Below are 25,354 nucleotides of genomic sequence, written 5' to 3' on the forward strand. Positions count from 1 at the left end.
TTGAAAACAGTTCTGGGTTTATCCTGTCGATTCTCTTCCAATCATTAATTTGATATCGTGATTGTGGAATAGATAGATAAATAGAAAAACATTGGTGTTGTATCCTTGTCTATCATTCCACAAAGCAAATAGAGCTATCCTTTTCCAACTCCGCAACGTTGCCTGATCGACTTTTAGCAATGTAGAAATATAATTAAACAATTAAATATTGAATAACAATTGTAAATATATTTTCATGACGGATAATTTATATAATTGATATTACATCAGATATACCAGTATCAGGTATCCTCTATAGAAGGCAGTGGCAAGGTAGAGAATCGGTAACGCTGTTCTCCTATCTTTCTCCACTGCCATTCTAACGTGGACCTCACTTCTGTGAGATGCACGTCAAGTTGTCAGCGGTCCTTATGGGTAACATCAATGACATGCCATTTTAATCAATGCTGACAGTTTATAGTTAATATCACTAGGGTAGGATTGATATCTCTATTCACATATAATAGAAATTTAATTTTTAATCTATATAGATTCAAAATTCTATGTGCCGGTTAAATTTTAATCGTGATTAATTTCCACAAGAACCAATAAGAGAAGGCTTCTCTGAAAAGAAGGTTCTCGTTGAATTTTAATCATGATTAATTCCACGAAAAACAATCCGATAAGGCTTCTCTGAAAAGAAGGTTCTAGTGAAATTAATCACGATTAAAATTTAACCGGCTTTTGTACAACCGGCACTAGGTGTGTATGCTTTTGCCCTGAGAATTTATTGGACAAGTGAAGGAGACCTAGCATAACCTACTTTTTGAACTGTATCATAACCTAAATTTGGAAGAAAACATAACACAAGGATTGGCTTAATATTTTATGTAGGTACCAATGTGTTCACATCAATATATTTAAAGTTGTTTTAATTTTCGGAACAAAATATTTCAAATTAATATTTATTTTACAGTTTTGAGAGCTAAGTAGAAGGAATTTTGTTATCAATTCGGATCTTAATCTTTCTAAATTCAAAATTAATTGTTTCAAGAGTGTTTGTGTTTTGTTTCAATGTGGAAATTAGTGAAGAATTGGAAAATTGCACATAACCTTGATTTGGACAATTTATTTTATGAAATTGGGATGAAAAGAAGTTTTGGAATGTAGTCTGTTTCTTTGTCCTTAAGTTGATTGTAAATATGATAAATAAATAAATAAGTTTTAGTTTCTCAAAGATTGACAATGGTGTAATAACCGAAACCGGTCTTTCTAAGTATCAATAAATCTGTGTTTTTTTGACAATTTCTTAGTCTTTTTCATTCAATATGAATAATTACCACAATATCAACTTCTCAACTACTACACAAAAAGTAAAATAAATAATTTGTAACATGAATAAATAAAACAAAATCTCTTTTTTCGCCCCACTTGGATGTAATGAGCTGGTTTTCGTGCGTCATATGGAGGCCGAAAATGATTGTTTTCTGACCAGGCCGGTAAAAGTTTTACGGCCCTAGGGCTAACCTTGAAGTCAGCTGATTCTGATTTGATGTGAACGTGTTTACAAAATGGTTTATGAAACGGAATCAGTTTATGCTTCTAGAATTGAAAAAGTATTCTGCAATAAGATACTATCTTTTTATTTGGATGAATAAAATACAGATAAGATATAGCCTATATTATAAACTATTGAAACTCGATTTTCAGAGTACGGTAGGATAGAACTTCTAACCTAAAATTCCGAAGTCAACGACAACAAGCATTGTTGACGTTGACATTCAGATTGGCCAAATTTCAAGTGTGCCAAAACAGCTGATCAAAAAACTTTTCATTATTTGTGTTTATTGTTCAAGAATCAAAACATTTATAATAATATTATCATCTTATTGTCATTTGGAAGAATAAAAAGTATAAACTCAACCTCTTACATAATTGAACATAATCTTTTAGGTTATTTGGACACATCAGAATGAAAAATAAAAATACTTGGACAATTTCCTGATATTCAGATTACCTCAGATTTGCTAGAGCTATGACCTTCCTGTTTTGCTTTCGGAAGTGCCTAATAAACAATTATTCACATATTTATATAGTTTATTTTTTTGTGTGGCAAAAAATAACGTTCTCACCATGGGCAAAAATGTTTTTCCGGCTCTCAATCTATTCTAGTCCTCGGCCTACGGCCTCGGACTTGAAAACCGATTTCGAGCCAGAAAAGTCTCATTTTCGGCCCTAGGTGCGAAATATACTATTACATCCTGTCTATACTATCATATTTCCTACTACACATTTTCTGCCACCTCATTAGAACATGTCAAGTGGTAGATGTCACCCTCTACCATTACAAGGATGAAATATCAGATGCACATTGTCTGCCTGCGATGATCGAAATATAGCAAAAATATTGCAAATGGATCGGAAGAGACAGTCATCAGCCAACAACTAAGAAGAGGTGAAGGATGAGGTGGAAGAGGAAATGAAGAAGATGGCGAGCATGGGCAGGGAGTCCACAGAAAGAGGGGAACAAGGAAGTGAATTGGGTTGGGTGGAGAGAAATGAGGGAGATGGAAAAGGAGAAGGAGAAGGAGGACGGGTGAAGAAGAAGGAGGAATTGGTAAAGAAGAAGGTGAAGAGAAAGAGAAAGAGGAGGAGGACGAGAAGGAAAAGAAAAAGAAGACGAAGAATACGGGAGAAGAAGAAGAAGGAAAAGGTGGAGAGAATGAGGAGGAGGAGGAGGAGGAGTAGGAGTAGGTGGAGGAGGAGAAGAAGAAGAGGAAGAAAAAGACAAGAGAAGAACAAGAAGAAGAGGACGGGAGAAGAAGAAGGAGGAATTGGTGAAGAAGAAAGTGAAGGAGAAGTAGAGGGAGGACGAGAAGGTGAAGAAGGAAGAAGAAAAAGAAGAAGAAGAAGAAGAAGAAGAACAAGAAGAAGGTGAAGAAGGAAGAAGAAAAAGAAGAAGAAGAAGAAGGTGAAGAAGGAAGAAGAAGAAGAAGAAGAAGAAGAAGAAGGTGAAGGAAGTAGAAGAAGAAGAAGAAGAAGAAGAAGAAGAAGAAGAAGAAAAAGAAGAAAGAAGAAGAAGAAGAAGAAGAAGAAGGTGGAGGAGATGAAGAAGGAGGTGAAGGAGAAGGAGAAGAAGAAGGCGTGAGGAGAAGAAGAAGGAGGAGGAATTGGTGAAGGAGGAGGAGGAGAAGGAGTAGGAGAAGGAGAAGGAGAAGGAGAAGAAGGAGGAGAAGAAGAAGAAAAAAAATAGAGAAAAGAAAAAGAAAAAGAAACCAGTTACATAATTAATTGACCGAACGAAGTGATGTCTAAGATTTAAGTCGACGGTTTGGTATTTCTCTTAATGTTTAAATGTTTATATATTTCTATGTTGCGCATTTACGGCGAAACGCGGTAATAGATTTTCATAGAATTTGAAAGGTATGTTCCTTTTTAAATTGCGCGTCAACGTTTATACAAGGTTTTTGAAAAATGTTGCATTTCAAGGATAATATAAAAGGAAAAAGGAGCCTCCTTCATACGCCAATATTAGAGTAAAAATCTGGTGTGGCGCACTCACACAACTTTCCTTGCCGTTATGAAAATTGATCACCTGACGCTAGTGTTCACGCGCATCTCAAGTCTACTATTCAAAGATTTGAGCCAGCTGGTGACAGGGCAATAACGCTGGAGACACACGAGGTCTGCTATCTCTTCATAGTGAATGATTTAATAGAATCAACAGTTGCCAACAGTTGGCAATAGAATAATCACATTTTCTCGAATTTCGAGCTTATTTTCAATTTTAGGCGGAAATGTTATTGAACATTAATTGTAGAGATTTTCATTCTCAATCTTTTCTACTTGGAATTTTTTGTTAAAATTGTATCTCAAGCCTGATAGATGTGAATTTAAAATCAAACGTTGCATAGATGAGGCAGAGCTCCTAAAATTTTTACAGATATGGGACTTGTTTCAGTTTGATAGAGCTTATCAATGACTACTTTAGGGTATAAATTTGATCAAAATCGTTGGAATCGTTTTCGAGAAAATCGCAAAAACCCCTGTTTTGACAACATTTTCGCCATTTTAGCCACCATATTGAATTGCATTTGATCAAAATTGTTAATTGTGACGGATCCTTATATTGTAAGGACCTGAAGTTCCAAATTTCAAGGCATTCCGTTAATTGGGAAATGAAATATCGTGTACACAGACATACATACACTCATATACACACACACACACACATACAGACCAATACCCAAAAACCAGTTTTTTGGACTCAGGGGACCTTGAAACGTATAGAAATTTAGAAATTGGGGTACCTTAATTTTTTTCGGAAAGCAATATACTTTCCTTACCTACGGTAAAAGGGCAAAGAAAGTAATAAAAAGTCAGAGAGAATAGAACTCAACAATAATTCCTTATTTTTTCTCTCTGTCAAAACTGAAAAACATATAAAAGCAGAGTATAAGAGAAAATAATCTGTATCTGAAAAATAGGATTATTACTTGAATTAGAGATAAGGGAAGATCTGAAGTACTGGGTTCTCTCTGCCTGAATCCTCTTTGGTATGAGCGAAGAAAATATAAATATTAAATTTCTATTCTATTCTTATCCTCTTTGGTATGCCACATAGAGTATGACTAAAGAGCAAGGAGAATAATGAGTGAGAGAAAGAAGATGGGAAGCACCAGAGAGCGAAAGGGGAGGAAAAAAGGAGGTTGAAAAATTTGACTTCCGACTTTGTTGTGAATATGATCGATTATTGATAGCAGAAAAGTTGAGATCCACTCCACTGAGCACTCACTAAAAAGTTGATGAAGCTTCCACTTGAAAGGTTTCCCATAATCTACAATCATTTTGGAAAGGGGACTCTAAAGTGCATCCCATCTCTCACAAAAAATGAAAGAAAGAATAGATTGCACATTTACAAAAGTACTTTGCAACTGAATTTGAGATCCGACCAACTGGAAGAAGTTTTGATAATCATAAGTCAAGTACTGTGTATAAGGAGAGTTGTGAGTGTATTTCATTTTTCATATTGGAATGAAGTGAGGAAAAAAAAATTTCTCAAGAAAGATAGTCAGGTAATTGACCGAGCGAAGTGAGGTCTAAGATTCAAGTCGACGATTTGGCATTTCTCTTAATGTTTAAATGTTTATATGTTGCGCATTTACGGCGAAACGCAGTAATAGATTTTCATGAAATTTGACAGGTATGTTCCTTTTTTAATTGCGCGTCGACGTATATACAAGGTTTTAGGAAATTTTGCATTTCAAGGATAGTATAAAGGAAAAAGGAGCCTCCTTCATACGCCAATATTAGAGTACAAATCAGACTATAGAATTATTCATCATAAATCAGCTGACAAGTGATTATACAGATGTGTGGAGAAGCCAGTCCATTGCTGTATTTCCATAAGGTCAATAGTTTCAATTAGGTACTTGTGGATGAAAATACTGCGTGAGGTCTACTGTTCACAGAACCACTAGTTATCAGTCTTGAGCTTTTGAAGAATTGAATTGAATCCTTTTTACAGGACTGAATTTAGGTTCAGGGTAAATAATATTATAAGCTTCCCTTTCGTTGCTAAATTACTGATTGCTTTTCATGTATATAAATTCTCTTCATCTGGTAACTCATATCAGCACATAGATACCTATGCACTTTTCTTCATGATCAATCGGCATAAAAGATAATATTAAATTGATGAATAAATAAATAAAGGATAATGATTAATGGGCAGAAAAGGGAACAAGAAGGTAGAACTTATGTTTCAATTTATTAATCAACATACAATCATAAAATGAAGTAGGCTATAACTAGACATCTGAAACACATCTGATTGTGGTTGGTAAATAATTGATACAAAAGAATTACCTAGTTGAACAAAAAATGTAAAAATAAAAGAAATACAGCCTACCCTCTTGGTTTTGATTTATATATGGGAAGTTGAATATAAAAGTATAAATTTAAATCAAATTGAACAAAATTAACTCTCATTAGAAAGGGGAAGATCAAAATAAACTTCAATATGAAAATTCTCTAACAAAATAGTTTCAAAAGTTATCTGTAAAGCTGCGTTTACACCAATGTTAATAACTTAATCCTTATAGATTCTATTAGATTGAACGGAGCTTGACAAACACATATGTTCATCATGTGTATGATAAGTTTTGTTTAATCTAATAGAATTTATAAGGTTTAAATTATTAACATTTTGTTAATAACTTTGGTGTAAACGCAGCTTTACACAATGTTTTAGATTTCGTTTCACAGTGATTTATAGTTGTCATTCAGAGTTTTTAATTCTCTGGAACGTTTGTAACATCTTAATAATGATTTGTAGAAGAATTATAGCACTTTTTGTTCTTTTCTTTTGAAGAGTAAAATTTATTTCTTGTTATACTGGATGACTTTTTTCCTAAAGACTGATTTTTGTAACATAATAAATAAATAAATGCAGTCTTAATGATTGTTATTTTAAGAATTCAAGAGACCGCTACATTTATTTTTGTAAAGGGTGAAAATAATGTAGAAGGGTGATGACTAAAATGTAAGGTTAGGAAATGTAAGGAAACGATTCAGATACTATCAAAGCGATGATATACTAATTATTTTGTAAAAAGAGATTCAGCGATATCTTGATTATAATTGGATGGCATTATTGTTTGATTTACATAAGAATAAAGGTAAATAGATGCTTAATAATTTATGTAAACAATGGCTGTTCTCAACTTCCCCTGTTGGAAGTCTACCGTAACCACAAAGTAAGACGAAAAATTGAAATCGTTGGTTATGCATACACATTAATGAATGCATTTTCAATATATAAATATAAAAAATAATTGGAAACTACATTAGGTTACTGTAAACATGCCGAATCTACTTACATGAAAACCCGTTGTCAAGAGTAGACTATGTTGATCGCGATTATACCAAATTCTAAAAGTCGAAACACAACTAAAAATATATTATTAGCTACACAAATTAAAAATGAATTAACGGTAACAGTCCACATAAATTAAAATTGTGATTTAATATTAAAATCAATAAAATAAACAAGCTCATTGACCGATACAACAAGACGACGCGATCTTTTAACCGAAACTGGCGCTTGCTGTGGCCATTTTATGAACGAGAATATTATCGAAACGTTAAAAGTTATCGATAAACTACGAGTCGATAGTCAACCCAATCGAGGAATTAAGATATCGAGAATAATAAACATAACATAACCTCTAAAAACATAACCTAAAATGTGAAAACAATCACATTTTTCTTACATTTTTTAGTTTTTTATTATTTTAAAAGTAATTATTAATTCAATTCATTCAATCAAGATGGACGAAGTAACATCATTCGCCATACTAAAAAAATGTAGCATTATACCAAAAGCCATGAAGTCTATTATTTGTTCAACTTCAAGAAATCTTCTTTTTGTCTGGAGTTCCCAGGAAGTGTATGTTTATGAGTATAAACTGGCAATTGTAGATGGGCTGCCAGAACTAAATGGATATGAGGTAATTGAGTTTTTAATTTGATTGAATATTGTAGTAGTAGTTGATTTTCTTACTAAGGCTTGTATGACACTTGGCCACCTGTGGGTCACCACACCAGAGACCAGAGAGCAACCAATGGAGCATTGGAGACCCAGTTTAATGCCGACGAAGGCCAATTTCGTCAAGTGCCAGTATGTGGATGGGTGGTTTGCCAGCGCTGGTCTTCATTATTCACATATTGGCCCAGCCTGGTAAGCTTGGCTGCGTTGGTCTTGCCATCTACACTGCGTGCCCAGCCAGTGGTAGCCAGCATTGGCAAGCGATTGCTACATGGAGCACCGTATTCAGAATGGCAAATTGAAAATATCAACTAGCTAATAACAATAAAAAATAACGCTATGACTATTCACAGAAAATTAACTCAATTACGAAGTTAACACAGTACACAGAAAACCAGGGATGTCAAAACAGGGAACAGCACGGATTGGTGTGCTCAGCGCTGGCCTTCAGTGGCCTACACTGGGCTAGCCTTCGCTCGGCAAAAATTGGAGCGATGTCCAATGAAGGCCAGCGTTGGCAAACCACCCAACTATAAACTGGAGCTAAACGACATTGGGCCGCATCTACATGATCTTCAATTCAATTCGTTTATTTCCATTTGGCATACAATACATGTACATATTTATATTTGATATTCAACAAAATAAGAATTGCATTTTTACAAAAACAGTACAAAGAACATATTGATTGAGTGGAATTCCCCCAGTAAGACTATGCCTCTGAGATTGGAGGACAGTTCCAGCAAACAGTATTATTCAGTACTACTACTAGCCGTCAGGCTCGCTTCACTCGCCATATCCGTCTAGCCAGGGGGCTCCGCCCCCTGGACCCCCGACTGGCTAGTAATATAATATTCCCAGGATTGAAGTAGCAGTGCCCAATCAATTTTTCCGCGATAAATGCATTTAAATCTTCAACTTGGTGCCAACCTAACAAAGTCAACTCAACTTAATCCCAACCTGACAAAATCATTAATTTAGTTGCCAGTTAACAACTGTTTCGAAGAGGTACTCAATCTAGATTATAGTTCTATAGTAACATATGATATGGAAATTTCAATTATAATTAAGAGATTGGGAGAAGAATAATATACATGCTAAAAGACGAACTTTAAACCCTTAAAAACAACCCTTAGAGTTAAAATATTGCCAAAAGATTTCTTAGTGCGCCTCTAAAGGGCCAACTGAACATACCTACCAAATTTGAAAGTTTTTGGTCCGGTAGATTTTTAGTTATGCGAGTGAGTGAGTGAGTCAGTCAGTCAGTCAGTGAGTGAGTGCCATTTCGCTTTTATATTTATATAGATAAATTACAATATGTGTGATTAAAATTATAAAAATAAGATTCAGATAACAGTAAGTGAATTATAAATGATAACATAATTATAGAGTTGGGTGTAGCTTGATATCTAGAGTGGGAGAGCAAGAGGACCCCAAAACCCGGAGGTAATTTATTGTTTTATAAGCCTCTATTATGTTTTGAAACCCTAAATACTTGAACGTGAGGTATGAGTGTGTAAATGAATTTAGCATTTCGAAATATTAATGTATAAAGTTATTCCCCAATGCATTTACTCTTCCTAGGTGTAAGGTGAGTGAATCAGCCTCTCAGCTCCAATCCAGCCTATGCTGAAGAGCCGTTTCTTCAACGAGCTTTTAAACATCACATTGCTGCTGCTCTCGGCCTCCCTCACAACATCTGGAACATTCCTGTACAAAATCTGAGCTACATAGTATGGTGATTTGAGTTCAGTTCCGTGTATCAATCTACGTATATAATATCCATGGTTGTTCCTATGTCGTGTTTGATAATTGTGTTCGATATTGATGAATAGATCTGCTTTATGTTTCCTAATATAACTGAGTAATGTTTTTATGTATAGTTGTCTTATGTTGAGCACAGGGAAGTCCGACATCTGATATGCTTCATGTACATGCTTGCCCAATGAAGGCCAATGTTGACAAGCGTCAGTGTGTGGATGAATGGTTTGCCAGCATTGGCATTCATTGAGTATCGCTTCGATTTTCGCCGAAAGGAGGCCAGCAGAGCGTGAGCCAGCGCTGGGCACACCATCCATCCACACTAGTCAATCAATGCGTTCTGTTGTCTGCTCTGCTGGTTTTTCCCTGTACTGTGTAATTGAGTTGATTTTCTGTTAAACGTTATTGGGTTACTTTTTTAAATAGTTTTTATTTTGTTCCTTCTAGTCAATATTTTCAACCTCCAACTCCATTTCCAATTTGCCATTTTGAATGCGGTGCTCCTTGTAGCAAAAGCGCTTTCCAACGCTGGCTACCGCTGGCCTTCATTGGGAACGCAGTGTGAATGCGGCACGCGGCTAAGCTTACCAGGCTGCGCCAGCAACTGGACTAACATGTGGACTAGGCATGAAGCACGCTAGGCCTTAGACACCAGGGTTGGCTGCCGGGTTGGCGACCCGCCTTTGCAAAAACAAAGTGGCGACCCTAGAGATTCAAAAATCCATTGTTGGTGTTTGAAACAATTGTTGATGTCCAAGTTTATTACCACAGTACTTGATTACTTTGTATTAAAATATAGATGTTATTCTATTTTAAGAAAATAGCAATGAGAACTAATGCCCGCGGCACGCACGAACACTTGGCGTCCTACAAGTAGTAGCCGAGACTGGTGGCCGAATGTATCGATTCTATAGTCTCCTATGGTCGGGGGACATTAGGTCTTATTGCGCTTATTACCCACTCGGGTCGCCAATAATGGTGTCTCACTGGTATCCCAGCGTGATTCAGAATCGGCTGCCTACTGGCGACCTACTGGTGGCTGAGGTAGAGTGAATCAGTATCAAAAAAGGTAGGTGAGAGTGTCGAAAATAATGAAGGTAATCCAGTGTATCAGAATGTAGTGGACCTGTGAAGGTAGAGTGTATCAGAGAAAATAGCAGATAAGAGAGCTGACACTGTTCAAATAATGCATGTAACTAAAGTGATGTCCACGCTATAATGGCAGTGTTTGATTAGCAATGGTATTGCTATCCTCGTCTATCATTCAACAATGCGGATAGCGCTATCTCTTTCTCGCTTTGCTCTGTTGCCAGATCGTCTTTCAACAATGTAGAATTAATAATATTAATAAACAAAATATTTCATCTTAATTATGAAATTATTGAAAAATATAATTTCTTGCTTGAATAAAAATGAAAATGAATGAATTTATTTGCCAAAAACAAAATACAAAAAAGCTTTACAAAAAATAAATATAAGTATATGCTACTGCACTTAAACCAAGATACATACATTTATCCAATTAGATATAATAACGAAATGATATCCTTTATATTATAAATAATAGTTATAAAATGAAGATTTAATTTATGTTCACATGCATAAGTACAGTAGGTGAGACAAAAACACCGGCAAAAGGAAGATTCCTAAGATTTTGCTTAATAAAATATAATTGATTATTTTAAACGAGAATGAACAGTTAATATTATATCAATAAACCTATATCAGCTACCGTCTATAGAAGGCATTGACAAGACAGAGGATCGGCAACGTTGTTCTTGTATCTTTCTCCACTGTCATTATAACTATAAACTAACTGTCATATAAAGCTCTATGTTTATTTAGGATTCTTCTAGACATTTTAAATTGATAAATTATTTATTAATTTTTGAGAAAACATAACAACAGGTCAATGTAACTTACTGAGCGCGAGGTCTACTCTTCATAGAACTACTAGTTCAAACACTTGCTCCATTCTCTTATGATACCCTACACTCTACATTGTCAGCTCCACAATATTTTGACTCTATGTAATGCTTTGTCCAATTTATAATCTACATTGTACTCATATTTTTCCAGGAAACGTTGAATTTTGGAAATAATATAGTAGCTGTTATAAGTTCAGAAGAAAACGTGTATGCATTGGACGAAAAAGGATCAGTTTTTCTATTTAATCTCGATGCTAAAAGTTCAAAGTAAGTATGAGCTATTAATTCCGATTCAAGCTTAATTATTATTGATTTATAGTTATATCAAGCAAATTTTATCAGATTGAGAGATGGAAATTACTGAGAAATTGAAATTATTCAAATGCTAATGAATTAATAATTATTATTGAATGAAAATCCAAATTAAATGCTGTAATTCACCCCGAAGACCTCTGCTACTGCAGACATTGACAACAGGGTAAACAGCTAGATGGAAATTCGATGAGCGCTACTATACAAAAATTATTTGTCAGCCCGGGATCGAACCCAGTACCTCCTAATTGCCGGTCAGAAATGCTTACCCTTACACCAAACTGACAATCTCTGGATAACAGCGCTCATTCTATACGAATCATTCCCGGGATAATTAAAAATCTTGACCTACTAAAATCTTGAAGAATTCAAAATAGGCCTGTAACCATCCGTGGTAGATTAATTAAGAATCTGTATTCAAAATTTCTTGTTTATCAGTCCAGTAGTTTAGATGTGATGATGCGTGAAACATAATTTTCCTATCCCGTTCGTATATAAGCCAGTTCTTTTCTTTGTTATATTATAGAACTAGCCGACAGGCTCGCTTCGCTCGCCATATCCGTATATCCAGGGGGCTCCGCCCCCTGGACCCCCGACTGCATCGTCCAAGAATGAGATCAGCAGGCTCGCTTCGCTCGCCTGCGTTTTTCATTTGAGCATTTTTATCATATGTTAGGACGATCCAGTCGGGGGTCCAGACTAAACGTCTGGCTAAACGGATATGGCGAGCGAAGCGAGCCTGACGGCTAGTAATATAATATTCCCAGGAATAGCTCTCATTGAAGTAGCAGTGCCTAATCAATTTTTCCGCGATAAATGCATTTCAATCTTCAACTTGGTGCCAACCTAACAAAGTCAACTCAACTTAATGCCAACCTGACAAAAATTTTAATTTAGTTACCTGAACAACTGTTTCGAAGAGGTACTCTCTGTAGATTATAGTTCTATATTAACATATGGTATGGACATTTCAATTATAATTTTAAGATATTGGAATAAGAAGAATATACATGCTAAAAGACGAACTTTAACCATTAAAAACCACCCTTAGAGTTAAAATATCGCCAAAATATTTCTTAGTGCGCCTCTTAAGGGCCAACTAAACATACCTACCAAATTTGAACGTTTTTGGTCCGGTAGATTTTTAGTTCTGCGAGTGAGTGAGTCAGTCAGTCAGTCAGTCAGTGAGTGCCATTTCGCTTTTATATTTATATAGAAGATCATTAGTCAACTATTTTATACGGGAAATGTAAGATACTCATTGTCAGAACTTGTGCATGTATATCTATAATTTCAATTTTCATATAAATACAAATCAACTCATTTCGTTACAAATAGACAAAAGAAACTTATGACTTTTACAGTTCACCCGATGATATGGATATATTTGAAGCAAGTCCTGAGGAAGAGGTTAATCGTCAGCAGAGTCTAATAGGTAGTTTAGACAAATGTGATGAATTACTAGCAGTTACGGAAGTGGCTGCAGGATTCGCTTCTTGTTCAAAGTGTAAACAGAAACTGATTGTTCAAATCTGGAGAGTACATCCACTACTGGAAAAAATCACTGAGCACAGTATTACGGATACATCACCTTGTCAGGTTTGATTTATCAAGTTTTTTATTATTTTATTCAATTATTTCATGTTGATTTATTGAAATGAGAATTAATAATATTCTTGAAACCCATATTCTTATTTGTGGAAATGTATGTAGTACTTAATAAAAAAGTATTCACAGGAAATTCATAAATTCGATTAATCAAATTTGCAATCAATGAATCAGACTGACTTTGATCAAATTGCAATAAAATTATCACTCTCTTTATTTTCTAGATATCTCTACCTTTTAAAAACGTTCAGTGGAGAATTGAAAATTGTAATATATTGAAGTAAATTATCTAATTATATAAATAAAAATCTGATGTGGCGCACTCACACAACTTTCCTTGCCGTTATGAAAATTGATCACCTGACGCTAGTGTTCCCGCGCATCTCAAGTCTACTATTCAAAGATTTGAGCCAGCTGGTGACAGGCAATAACGCTGGAGACACACGAGGTCTGCTATCTCTTCATAGTGAACCATTTAATAGAATCAACAGTTTGCAATTGGATAATCACATTTTCTCGAATTTCGAGCTTATTTTTAATTTTAGGTGAAAATGTTACTGAACATTAATTGTAGAGATTCTCATGCTCAATCTTTTCCACTCAAATTTTTTTGTTTAAATTGTATTTGAAGCCTGATAATTGAGAATCTAAAATCAAACTTTGCATAGATGGGGCGGAGCTCCTGAAATTTTTACAGATATGGGACTAGTGACAGTTGATAGAGCTTATCGATGACTATTCCAGGTATGAATTTGATCAAAATCGTTGGCGCCGTTTCCGAGAAAATCGCGAAAAACCATGTTTTTGACAACATTTTCGCCATTTTAGCCGCCATCTTGAATCGCATTTGATTGAAATTGTTCGTGTCGGATCCTCATATTGTAAGGACCTTACGTTCCAAATTTCAAGTCATTCCGTAAATTGGGAGATGAGATATCGTGTACACAGACGCACACACACACATACAGACCAATACCCAAAAAACCATTTTTTTGGACTCAGGGGACCTTGAAACGTATAGAAATTTAGAAATTCGGGTACCTTAATTTTTTTTGGAAAGCAATACTTTCCTTACCTATGGTAATAGGGCAAGGAAAGTAAAAATCGAGCCTCAAATTTTGACATTCAATAACTTTTTTATTTGTGCACCGAATTTTATGATTTTTTTCAGTTGTGTTCGTTATGTGGACCAGGTTTATGGCCTATCAAATTTATAATCCGACTTCAGGACTCTTTCCTACGGTGCTTCAAAGTTTACTTGTAATCCTTATGGGAGGAGATTTGTGAGCTGACCACACACACACACACACAGAAATAAAAATCAGCTGTTATAATCATTGCGTCATCCAACAGCCGTCGGTAGATCTGTTTTTATAATTATTTTTTCTACTGATTAAAAAAATTATAATTCTAATAATAATGCCGCGGTACGAACGACGACGAAACTTGGGGTCGTAGAACTCGAAATGTTGTAAATTTAGAATATGCACGGGAAAACATCAGCAATTAGATATACGGTACCATTCAATTTCCCAGCAAGCTGCATTCAACTATATATAAAAATCTGGTGTGGCGCACTCACACAACTTTCCTTGCCGTTATGAAAATTGATCACCTGACGCTAGTATACTCGCGCATCTCAAGTCTATTATTCAAAGATATGAGACAGCTGGTGATAGGTCAATAACGCTGGAGACACACGAAGTCTGCTATCTCTTCGTAGTGAATGATTCAATAGAACCAAACAGTTGCCAACAGTTTGAAAATTTAATAATCACATTTTCTCGGATTGCAAGCTTATTTTCAATTTTAGATGGAAATATTACTAGACATTAATTGCAGAGATTTTCATGCTCAATCCTCTCCACTTGATTTTTTTTGTTTAAATTGTATATGAAGGCTGATAACTGAGAATCTAAAATCAAACTTTGCATAGATGGGGCAAAGCTCCTGAAATTTTTACAGATATAGGACTTGTTGCAGTTGATGGAGCTTATTAATGACTATTTAAGGTATGAATTTGATCAAAATCGTTGGAGCCGTTTTCGAGAAAATCGCAAAAAACCCTGTTTTTGACAACATTTTCGCCATTTTAGCCGCCATCTTAGATTGCATTTGATCGAAGTTGTTCGTGTCGGATCCTTATAGTGTAAGGACCTTAAGTTCCAAATTTCAAGTCATTCCGTTAACTGGGAGATGAGATATCGTGTACACAGACGCACATACACTCAATACACACACACACACACACACACACACTAAATTTAGTAATTGGGGTACCTTAATTTTTTTCGGAAAGCAATACTTTCCTTACCTATGGTAATAGGGCAATGAAAGTAAAAATACAAACTGCTGAACAACGATAACTAAGCACATAGGAAGTCCATATTGAGATATAAATGTAAATACTGATTGTTGGATAGTTTTCATAGAAATATAGTGCATCAGATTAAGCTAAGGCTAATCACACCTGAGGAGGCGCGGCTTGGTGATAAAAAGTATTGATCTTACGGAGATTGCCTTATCACACTGTTCCACGCCATGTCCGATTCAGTGAGTGTGTGTTCTTCCATCCAAACCAATAAGCAAGAAGCACCTAAATGCAAAATGCCGCATCGCGCCTCCTCAGGTGTTTATCAAGCTAAAGTTTTGTCATGAGATGCATTAATTATTTGGCGGTACAAAGTTCCTGGGCCAGCTACTTCATAATAAATTCTGTACGGTTTTTTGACATTTTATCAACTCTACTGCTTTATTGATTGGTGATACTCAATAGATAAATTTATATTCAATACTATAGTCTGTTTAAAGCTTAGATTGCTGCAGTAGCCTACTCAGTACAGTGCTGTCAAACAGAAGCCAGAAAGCCTGTGAGCTAATTCAATGAGAGAAAAGAGAGCGTATGTCATTTTGAAAGAATCAGCATAAAAAGCGGCAACAGTGTGCTCCTATTCTCGTAAGAAATTACATTGACCTAAAAGCCCCGTGCTACAAACTAAAGTTTGGACGTAGGCTACTATAGATTGAAGTGGATATGTGTGTTGAAAGGTAATTTACAAATAATTATTATTTGTCCTTAAAATTGATGGTGATTGCTTTATTAATAAATAAATTTGTTGACCGAACGCAGTGAGGTCTATGTTTAACTCGGATTTTCTTTTGTCTGTCTGTATGTATGTAACGCGATTATGGCCAAACGCGTCGATAGAATTCGATGAGATTTGGCAGGAATATTCCTTTTTCAACTGCGCGTCGATGTTTACACAAGGTTTATGAAATTTTGCATTTTAAGGATAATATGAAAAGAAAAGGAATTCCTCCACACTCTGATATCACTATATATTTATCATCTACTCTGAAGATTGGATTAATCAGGCTATAGAATAATTCATAATCAATCAGCTGACTGACAAGTCGATTACACAGATGTTCTGGAGAAGCTATGTCTATTTCTATAAGGTCTATAGTTTCAATCAAAGACCTTAAAGAGTTATGCATCTTCAAGGGCTTTGGTTTCAATATTTCGTTTTGCAGTCATGGTATCATTATGCGTGCCCATCAGTATCAATATTCTCATATTTGAAAAAACTAATTTAATAGGTGATTAAAAATAATCAAATAAACTAAATAATGCTGAAGAAATTCGAATATTTTTTATTGTAAAAAATAATTTTCATCAGATGGAAAGATTATCACGGAACTGGATGAATTATATCATATGGAATACAAATTCAAACGTGAACTGAGTTTGTTTACATTTCAAACAGGTGGCATCAGATACTTGTGGATGAGAAAACTGCTTGAGGTCTAGTGATCACAGAACTACTAGTTATTCTACATAACATTCCAGATTTGAGAAGAGTGTTAAACATAAATTCATACAACCGACTGACGGTCACACGGAATTGTATACATCTTTTAATTTATTTGATACTACAGAAAAACTGAAGACTTGACGTAGTAAAACCTTGACAAACTGAAAATGAGCCTATAACAAACCCTCTTTATTTATAAAATAAAAATATATTGTCTTTTATCTTCAGGGATACTTTTAATATAAATAAAAATATAAATCTGAGTAAGTTACCATTTTGAATAATTTTGTCACTACATTAGTAGACGAAACTTGTCGTGACAAAATAATTCAAAAGGGTACTCGGATTTATATTTTTGTTTATATAATAAATCTATTTGCAAAATCTTAGGTTAATCAGTGCAGTAGTTCAGATGAAAAAAACACTTTAATATTTATTATTATTAAACGAAAATCCAAATTAAATGCTGTAATTTAATTTCCATCCAGCTGTTTACCCTGTTGTCAATATTTGCAGTACCTAGCAGAAGTGTTCGGGGTGAATTACAGCATTTAATTTGGATTTTCGTTTAATAATGATTATAATTAATGCATTAGCATTTGAATAATTGCAATATATCAATAATTTTCATCTGTAATAATTTATTTATTTGATCCATAGATTCATATACATGAATATAAGATCTTGTCAAACATAAATTTACACAGAAATTGTCAAGTACAGCAGAGTAGAAATTTTATAAATATAAATATAAAAATACATAAATTCAAATCAATTTGGGCAGGTACTATAAACTGAAATGTTATATCACAGTTGGAATTCAAAAATTCTTCTATAGAGTAATAGGGCCTTTCTACTAAATAACAAAATAGTTTTATTTTTAAAGTTTTATTAGAAACATTCTTGGCTCCAGCAGGAAGCTTTTTGAATAAATTGACACCACCTACAAAGCATGTTTTATATGACTTGTCTGTTCTACATCTTGGAAGATGCAACATCTGACTAGATCGTGTATTAAAACTATGTATCTGCGACCGTTGAACATAAGTCGACATGTCCTTTTTTATATACAGAATAGAGCATAGTATAAACAAGTTGAATACAGTTAATACTTTGAGTCGAATAAACAGAGGTCTACAAGTATCTTGCTGACTTATGAAAAATAGTTGGAATTGCTCTATTCTGGTACAGCAGTAGATGAGTGAGGTGGGCTGTGTGACCCCACAAATGCATGCCATAAGCTAGATGACTCTGAACTAGAGCTAGAGCAAAATACACCATTCTTAGATGCTGGGTTGATAGCTGGTAGACATTATTATCATTTTTATCTACATTATTATCTAAATTCGTACATGAATAATACGGTATATTATCAGATATTGAATCATGAATGTGAATATTGTCTGTTCCAGGTGTTCCTGAGTTACAATAAATTTCCTATTTCGGAAGAATTGAAATGGAAACACTTCAATTCTTTACAAAAAGGAGAAGAAAATGTATTACTAGTTGGCTTGAGCTCAGGACAGGTCCAGTCTTTACTTTGCTCTAAGAAAAGTCAGAGTAACTTATCCAATCTTCTCTCCACACCTTATTCAATATCTTCAGTGAATTGGATAGCAGGTGAGAAAACATTAAATATTTATTATAATTTAACGAAAATCCTAATTAAATGTTGTAAATCACCCGAAGACTTCTACTAGTTTACTAGTAGTTCTGTGAACAGTAGACCTCACGCAGTATTCTCATCCACAAGTACCTAATTGAAACAGTACTATAGAGCTTATGGAAATACAGCTATAAACTGGCTTCTCCACACATCTGTGTAATCACTTGTCAGCTGATTTAAGATGAATAATTCTATAGTCTTATTTTTACTCTAATATTGGCGTATGAAGGAGGCTCCTTTTTCCTTTTATATTAACCATGAAATGCAAAATTTCCAAAAACCTTGCAAATACGTCGACGCGCAATTAAAAAAGGATCATACCTGTCAAATTTCATGAAAATCTATTACCGCGTTTCGCCGTAAATGCGCAACATATAAACATATATAAAGATTTAAACATTCAAACATTTAAACATTTGAACATTTAAACATTTAAACATTTAAACATTTAAACATTTAAACATTTAAACATTTAAACATTTAAACATTTAAACATTTAAACATTTAAACATTTAAACATTTAAACATTTAAACATTTAAACATTTAAACATTTAAACATTTAACATTTAAACATTTAAACATTTAAACATTTAAACATTTAAACATTTAAACATTTAAACATTTAAACATTTAAACATTTAAACATTTAACATTTAAACATTAAGAGAAATGCCAAACCGTCGACTTGAATCTTAGACCTTACTTCGCTCGGTCAAAAATGTTGTCATGTTTCAGACAAATCAAGGCATTCCTCCATAGCGGTTCTAGTGCAGTTCGTGCATGGGGCCGCCATGATTCTCCATGAAGGCGGTTCTCAAACCATATACTTATCAGGCCCGGTTCATACCAGTCTGTTCGATACTTCATGCATGTCGTACGTCACTTCGGATGGCGTCGATTGTGTCGTCACCAAACTACAAATCAGTCAAGACCATGATGTCAACTACGAGTGCAGTGTGTCACCTCTAAAAGGTACAGTAACTTTAATTTTGATAGCTTTAATTACGGAAAACGGCTATCCAGATTACCATTGATTTTTTACTTTCATGATAGTGAAAGTATTGTCTTTTTTCTTTAGGGCTTCTTTTAATATATATAAAAATATAATTCTTAGTACCCTTTAAATTATATTTAATTTATATTTTTATTTATATTAAAAGTATCCTATACTATTAAACGAGCAATTTCTGTTTATATGTTTAGATGTTTGATCTCGAAAACGGCTCTAACAATTCTCACAAAATTCAGAACATAGTAGGTTGATAATACCGTGTGATTACAAATGAAATAGACAACTTCAATAGCCTGTACAAAATTAAACTGGTGTATTTCAACATAGTAAGTGATATAGGTTTGTAGGGAATTTCTTAAAGTTTATGTTGGTAGAACTGTTGCTGGCTATTGTTGGCTGCTCCATGTTACAACAGCCAGTTTAGTTTAGCAATATGGCCGCTACTCAAGTGGAGAAAGCTTATTGTGTTCTTGAATTAGCCAGAACAAACTCTGTTACTGTTGTGCAGCGTCATTTCAGAACAAAATACGGTAAACCACCACCAACAAGGCAATCAATTTATGACTGGTATGAACGTTTTGAAAGCAGTGGATGTGTGTGTAAGAAGAAGAGTACTGGAAGACCTTCTCTTCCTTCAGAAGAAAAAATTGATAGTGTTCGTGATGTTTTTGTACGAAGTCCAGGAAAATCGACTAGATCAGCATAAACGTTTGAAAATGACACCTTATAAATTGCAGTTAGTACAAAGTTTAAATGACAATGATAAAGTTGTACGTAAAAATTTTTGTCAAGAGATGCAACATTGTCTTGAAAATGACGACACATTGTTTAATCGCCTAATTTTCAGTGATGAATGCACTTTTCACATTAGTGGAAAAGTTAACAGACATAATGTACGAGTATGGGGAACAGAAAACCCAAGAGAGACTGTACAGCATATACGCGATTCTCCTAAAGTGAACGTGTTTTTCGCTTTATCTTGTGAAAAGGTTTACGGGCCTTTCTTCTTCCAAGAACCATCAGTAACCGGAAGAATTTATCTGGACATGTTAACCGAATGGTTAATGCCTCAACTCCATGAAGATAGTTGTAACTTCATTTTTGTACAAGATGGAGCTCCGCCTCACTGGTACTCAGACGTCAGAGGGTATCTGGATGAACATCTTCCTAGACGATGGATCGGCCGTGCAAGTGAGGAAAACGTTGTGTTTCAGCCGTGGCCACCTCGTAGTCCGGACCTAATGCCCTGCGACTTTTTCTTGTGGGGCTATGTAAAAGACAGAGTTTTCGTACCACCGCTTCCTGTTGATATCGATGATCTTAAACAACGAATCACAAATGCTCTTGCACCGTGAGATGCACCGTTAACCGTGAGATGCTTAGTCGTGTGTGGTCAGAATTTGACTACCGTGTTGATATCTGTCGTGTTGCAAATGGTGCACACATTGAACATCTGTAAATTTTCAATAAAAACTTCAAGAATTCTTCTATGTAATCATGTAAGTAATGATCTAAACTTTTAAATAATAAATTCTCTACAAGCTATTCAAACTGTCTATTTCATTTGTAATCACCCGGTATAAAAATTCGATTGCACTAGGTCTCATCCCTGGGAAAACTCGCTGAAGGACATTGAAAGGATAATTATTATTCATCCTTGGAAAAACAGCTGATAATAATTATTTCGTCGTCTGTTGGTGATGGAAGTGAGTGAGCGAGTTCATGTGTGTGGGACTGTGTCAAAATTATGACTCAGCAGTTGATTTTTTACCAAGTTACATTGAGATAATAAATGCATGCAATTAATAATCCACTCGACAGATGATTTATGATGAATAATTCTATAGTCTGATTTTACGTAATATTGACGTTAGGAGACTCCTTTTCCTTATGTATTATCCTTGAAATGCAAAATTAAAAAAAAAAATACTTTCCGAGTGGTGTTTGAAAAATTTACAGTCACAAGTCCAGGTAATAATTATATACATGAAAAAGGGGGTGTGCTTGCATTTTATATTGTAGTTCTGATTTTTCAATACATTGTTTGGATACATAAAAGAAGGCCTGAGCCAATTATTTCACGCAAAATTCCCTTGTGTTAGATGTGCTAAAATGTGATCCTTGAGGTGTCCTTATGCGAGCCTCTCTACTAAATTAAGAGCATCTAATGGGTGATTCTCATAGAACATGATCTAATGAACTTATGTCATGATGCAAAATCTTAATGTGATGACAATGGAATTCCATTATCTATAAAAAGGCAAAAACAAATATTTTTTTGTCAGGATTTGGCGGAAATAGCTGAAAACTGGAAAATGAACCGAAAATACGAGGTTTTTGGGCCACTCTGTATCTAGCACAAGGGGAATTTGCCATGAAATTTTTCAATTTCAATTTTATTGATGTCATGCATTGTACAATAATACAATATTGACACAAGTCAAATACATAGTGACAATGGTAAATTACATTGTAAAAAATATTAAGATATTTAAATAACAAGAAATAATTCAATTCGCTGCCAAGATGGCAAGAATCGCATCATTTTAAAAAAGTCTCAATTCAAAAAATTCCATTATACTGTAAAAGGATTTTTCGATCAGCCAATTCTTCAACTTAATCTTGAACAAAACTTCAGAGTCAATCTCAGATATAACAGGTGGGAGAGAGTTCAATATTTTCCTGCTCATGTGATCAGGACTACCTTGGAAAAAGACGTTCTATGAGCATCTAGTCTTAGAGCATTCCTAGACCTCGTGTTGTACCCGTGTATATCCGATCCTCTAGCCCAGGAAGCTCTATGTTTGAGTCCATATACTTTGGTTCTCGATTTCTCTAATGTATCCAAACAATATATTACAAAATCAGAAGCCTACACAATATAAAATGCAAGCACCAATATAGTGACTGTACTACAACTGTAGTTGCAGAAATAAGGATCAAGACCATGGCATTTGAATTAAAAAATTCAAAAATCCAATCAATTTCAACAAATAAAGCTCTCAAATGCTGTTTTCGATTAAAAACTTTTTCCGTGTGGTGGGTGGAGTCGAACGGGGGGGGGGTGACCACCCAAATCGCCCCCCCCCCCAGGTCAGGGTCCTGGATCCGTGCCTGACAGTCTGGTATGAATTTGGCTACCGTCTAGATGTCATCCGAGCCTCAAAAGTAGGGCATATAGAACACTTATAATACATCGTCATAAACTTGATACTTCTGTGAGTAATTTTATGTAAAATTGGTTTGTGGACATCATTTTTCAAAATAAATATAACTTACTGTTTAAAATTGGGTCATTCGTTTTGAAACACCTGGTATTTTTGAATGTGCAGGTGTGAGGTCCATGTGCGAACTACCCAACAGCAGCTTAGTACTGGTTGGAACCCACCATAGGTGTGTCTACTGGCTGAACCCCTCTCTGCCGTCAACTGGTGACGCGACCGAATTCGCGATGCCAGACGATCGACTTCTGGACGCACTGCTCGCGTCTACTGGCTGTTTGGAAAACATCTGCCTCAAAATGGAGAAGGAGGATGCGATCATTAGGGCGGTGGCTCTTGTGAAACGGGCCCAAAGTATGCGAAAATTCTTCAATGTTCTAGTCAAAGTGTACGCGGGTAAGTTCCGGTTAAATTAATGCTCCTTCCTTCATTCAAGATTTAGGCTCTTGCCTGTTCCGACTCACAACAGTATACAGAGTGTCTGACAAGTCACTACCTATTTTTGACCGAGCGAAGTGAGGTCTAAGATTCAAGTCGACGGTTTGGCATTTCTCTTAATGTTTAAATGTTTATATGTTTTATTTTTATTTATTTTATTTTATTTATTCGTGGATACAATATTACAAATCATATAAAATAATATGATTGGGTAGGAACAACAGGCTTGGCCCAAAACTATTCCATTCCCAAATTTTGATAATGTTACATGTCCATAAAAATAGGTTATGTTTCCACTGTAAATAGTTCAAGCTCAATATTCAAAATTGAACTGTTGGGCATTTACGGCGAAACGCGGTAATAGATTTTCATGAAATTTGACAGGTATGTTCCTTTTTAAATTGCGCGTCGACGTATATACAAGGTTTTTGGAAATTTTGCATTTCAAGGATAATATAAAAGAAAAAAGGAGCCTCCTTCATACGCTAATATAAGAGTAAAAATCAGACTATAGAATTATTCATCATAAATCAGCTGACAAGTGATTACACAGAGATGTGTGGAGAAGCCAGTCTATTGCTGTATTTCCATAAGGTCTATAGTTTCAATCAGGTACTGGTGGATGAGAATACTGCGTGAGGTCTACTTTTCACAGAACTACTAGTTATACAGCTAAAATTTATTTATTTTCAACCAATTTTGTTAGAACTACATTGTTGGAGCACTCTTTGAGGTTGTGTTTAACACCAATTTTCATTTGTTTCAGTTTAAAAATGCCACCTCTCTTGACTGTGGAAGAACGAGACAAAATAGCAGCTCTTTATGAGTTCTGGGGATCTGTGGTGCGAGTACGAATGTGGTGGAGGGCTGAACGAGGGACCATGCTACACTGGATACAAAAAATTGAGATCTTTCTTAAAATTGTAGCAACAGAGTAACGTGAAAGACCACTTTCACGAGATCCTTGATGCAGTGATTTCTTGGGGCTCCTCATGAACATTTCACGAACTCTGTCAACATTCTCTGCTGTCCTTGACGTTGATGGTCTTCCTGATAGTTTTGCATCTGCGACACTCCCTGTTGTTAGTAATTTGGAATGGCAATTATTAACAGTGTAGCATGGATCCCTCGTTCAGCCCCATCATCTTTGTACTCGCACCACAGATCCCCAAACCTCATAACGAGCTGCTATTTCGGCTCGTTCTTCCACAGTCAAGAGAGGGGGCATTTTTAAACTGAAACAAATGAAAATTGGTGTTGAACACAACCTCAAGGAGTGCTCTATCTAACAAATGTACTTCTAACAAAATTGGTTCATAAATAAATAAAATATATCTGTATAAAAATAGGGAGTGACTTATCAGACATCCTGTAGATCAAATCCACCACATTATACATAAATCTAAAATTAAAAATAAAATTTTTCACATTATACAGTAAATCTAAAAATGAAATTAAAATCTTTCAGCAGCTATTACATTATTTATAGTGTTGCCATCTTTTTCTATGTCTACCTATATCTTTTTCCCCTGTCGGGTGGTATTTGAATGCTTATATTCATATTATGGCCCAGTTTCCAGGACACACATTAAATCTAATTGACCATTCAATCTATAGGTTTAATGGTCCATTAAATTCAATAAGTATTCTAGAAACCGGGCGTAAAAGACTAAAGACAGTCACAAATATCTTATTCTGGACTATAGTGAGCTCCGCGTTCTAAAGTCAGCACCTGATCAACATTGGTTTACCATGCTTGTCTGTCATTGGACAAAGCAGATAGCTCTATTCTTTTCCAAATCCGCACAAATTGAGAAATTGAGAATCAGTATGCAACATTTCTAGTTTATCAGTCCAGTAGTTCAGATGTGATGATGCGTCATTCGTGAATTTCTTATCCCGTATTTGTATACACCAATATTCTTTCCTTTGCTATATTATAGAATAATTAGTCAACTATTTTATATGGAGAATGTAAGGTACTGAAAACTAGACCTACTGAAATCTTGAAGAATTCAAAATAGGCCTGTAACCATCCTTGGTAAATAAGAAATCTGTATACAA

At 35.0% G+C, this 25,354-nt stretch overlaps 1 protein-coding gene across 1 annotated transcript in view; it reads left to right on the forward strand.

Annotated features, from left to right (window-relative positions):
* Nucleotides 1-7,183: 7,183 nt before the first annotated feature.
* Nucleotides 7,184-25,354, forward strand: part of LOC120348817 — a 29,333-nt gene continuing 11,162 nt past the window's right edge. Inside the window, exons 1-6 of the mRNA XM_039422165.1 lie at nucleotides 7,184-7,490; nucleotides 11,369-11,484; nucleotides 12,894-13,128; nucleotides 18,365-18,572; nucleotides 19,355-19,591; nucleotides 22,964-23,248. Of these exons, the coding sequence (XP_039278099.1) occupies nucleotides 7,311-7,490; nucleotides 11,369-11,484; nucleotides 12,894-13,128; nucleotides 18,365-18,572; nucleotides 19,355-19,591; nucleotides 22,964-23,248 (1,261 nt within the window). The 5' untranslated portion in view covers nucleotides 7,184-7,310. The remainder of the gene's footprint in view (nucleotides 7,491-11,368; nucleotides 11,485-12,893; nucleotides 13,129-18,364; nucleotides 18,573-19,354; nucleotides 19,592-22,963; nucleotides 23,249-25,354) is intronic.

This window comes from Nilaparvata lugens, chromosome 2, assembly GCF_014356525.2.
Source record: "Nilaparvata lugens isolate BPH chromosome 2, ASM1435652v1, whole genome shotgun sequence".
In the NCBI taxonomy this organism is placed as follows: domain Eukaryota; kingdom Metazoa; phylum Arthropoda; class Insecta; order Hemiptera; family Delphacidae; genus Nilaparvata; species Nilaparvata lugens.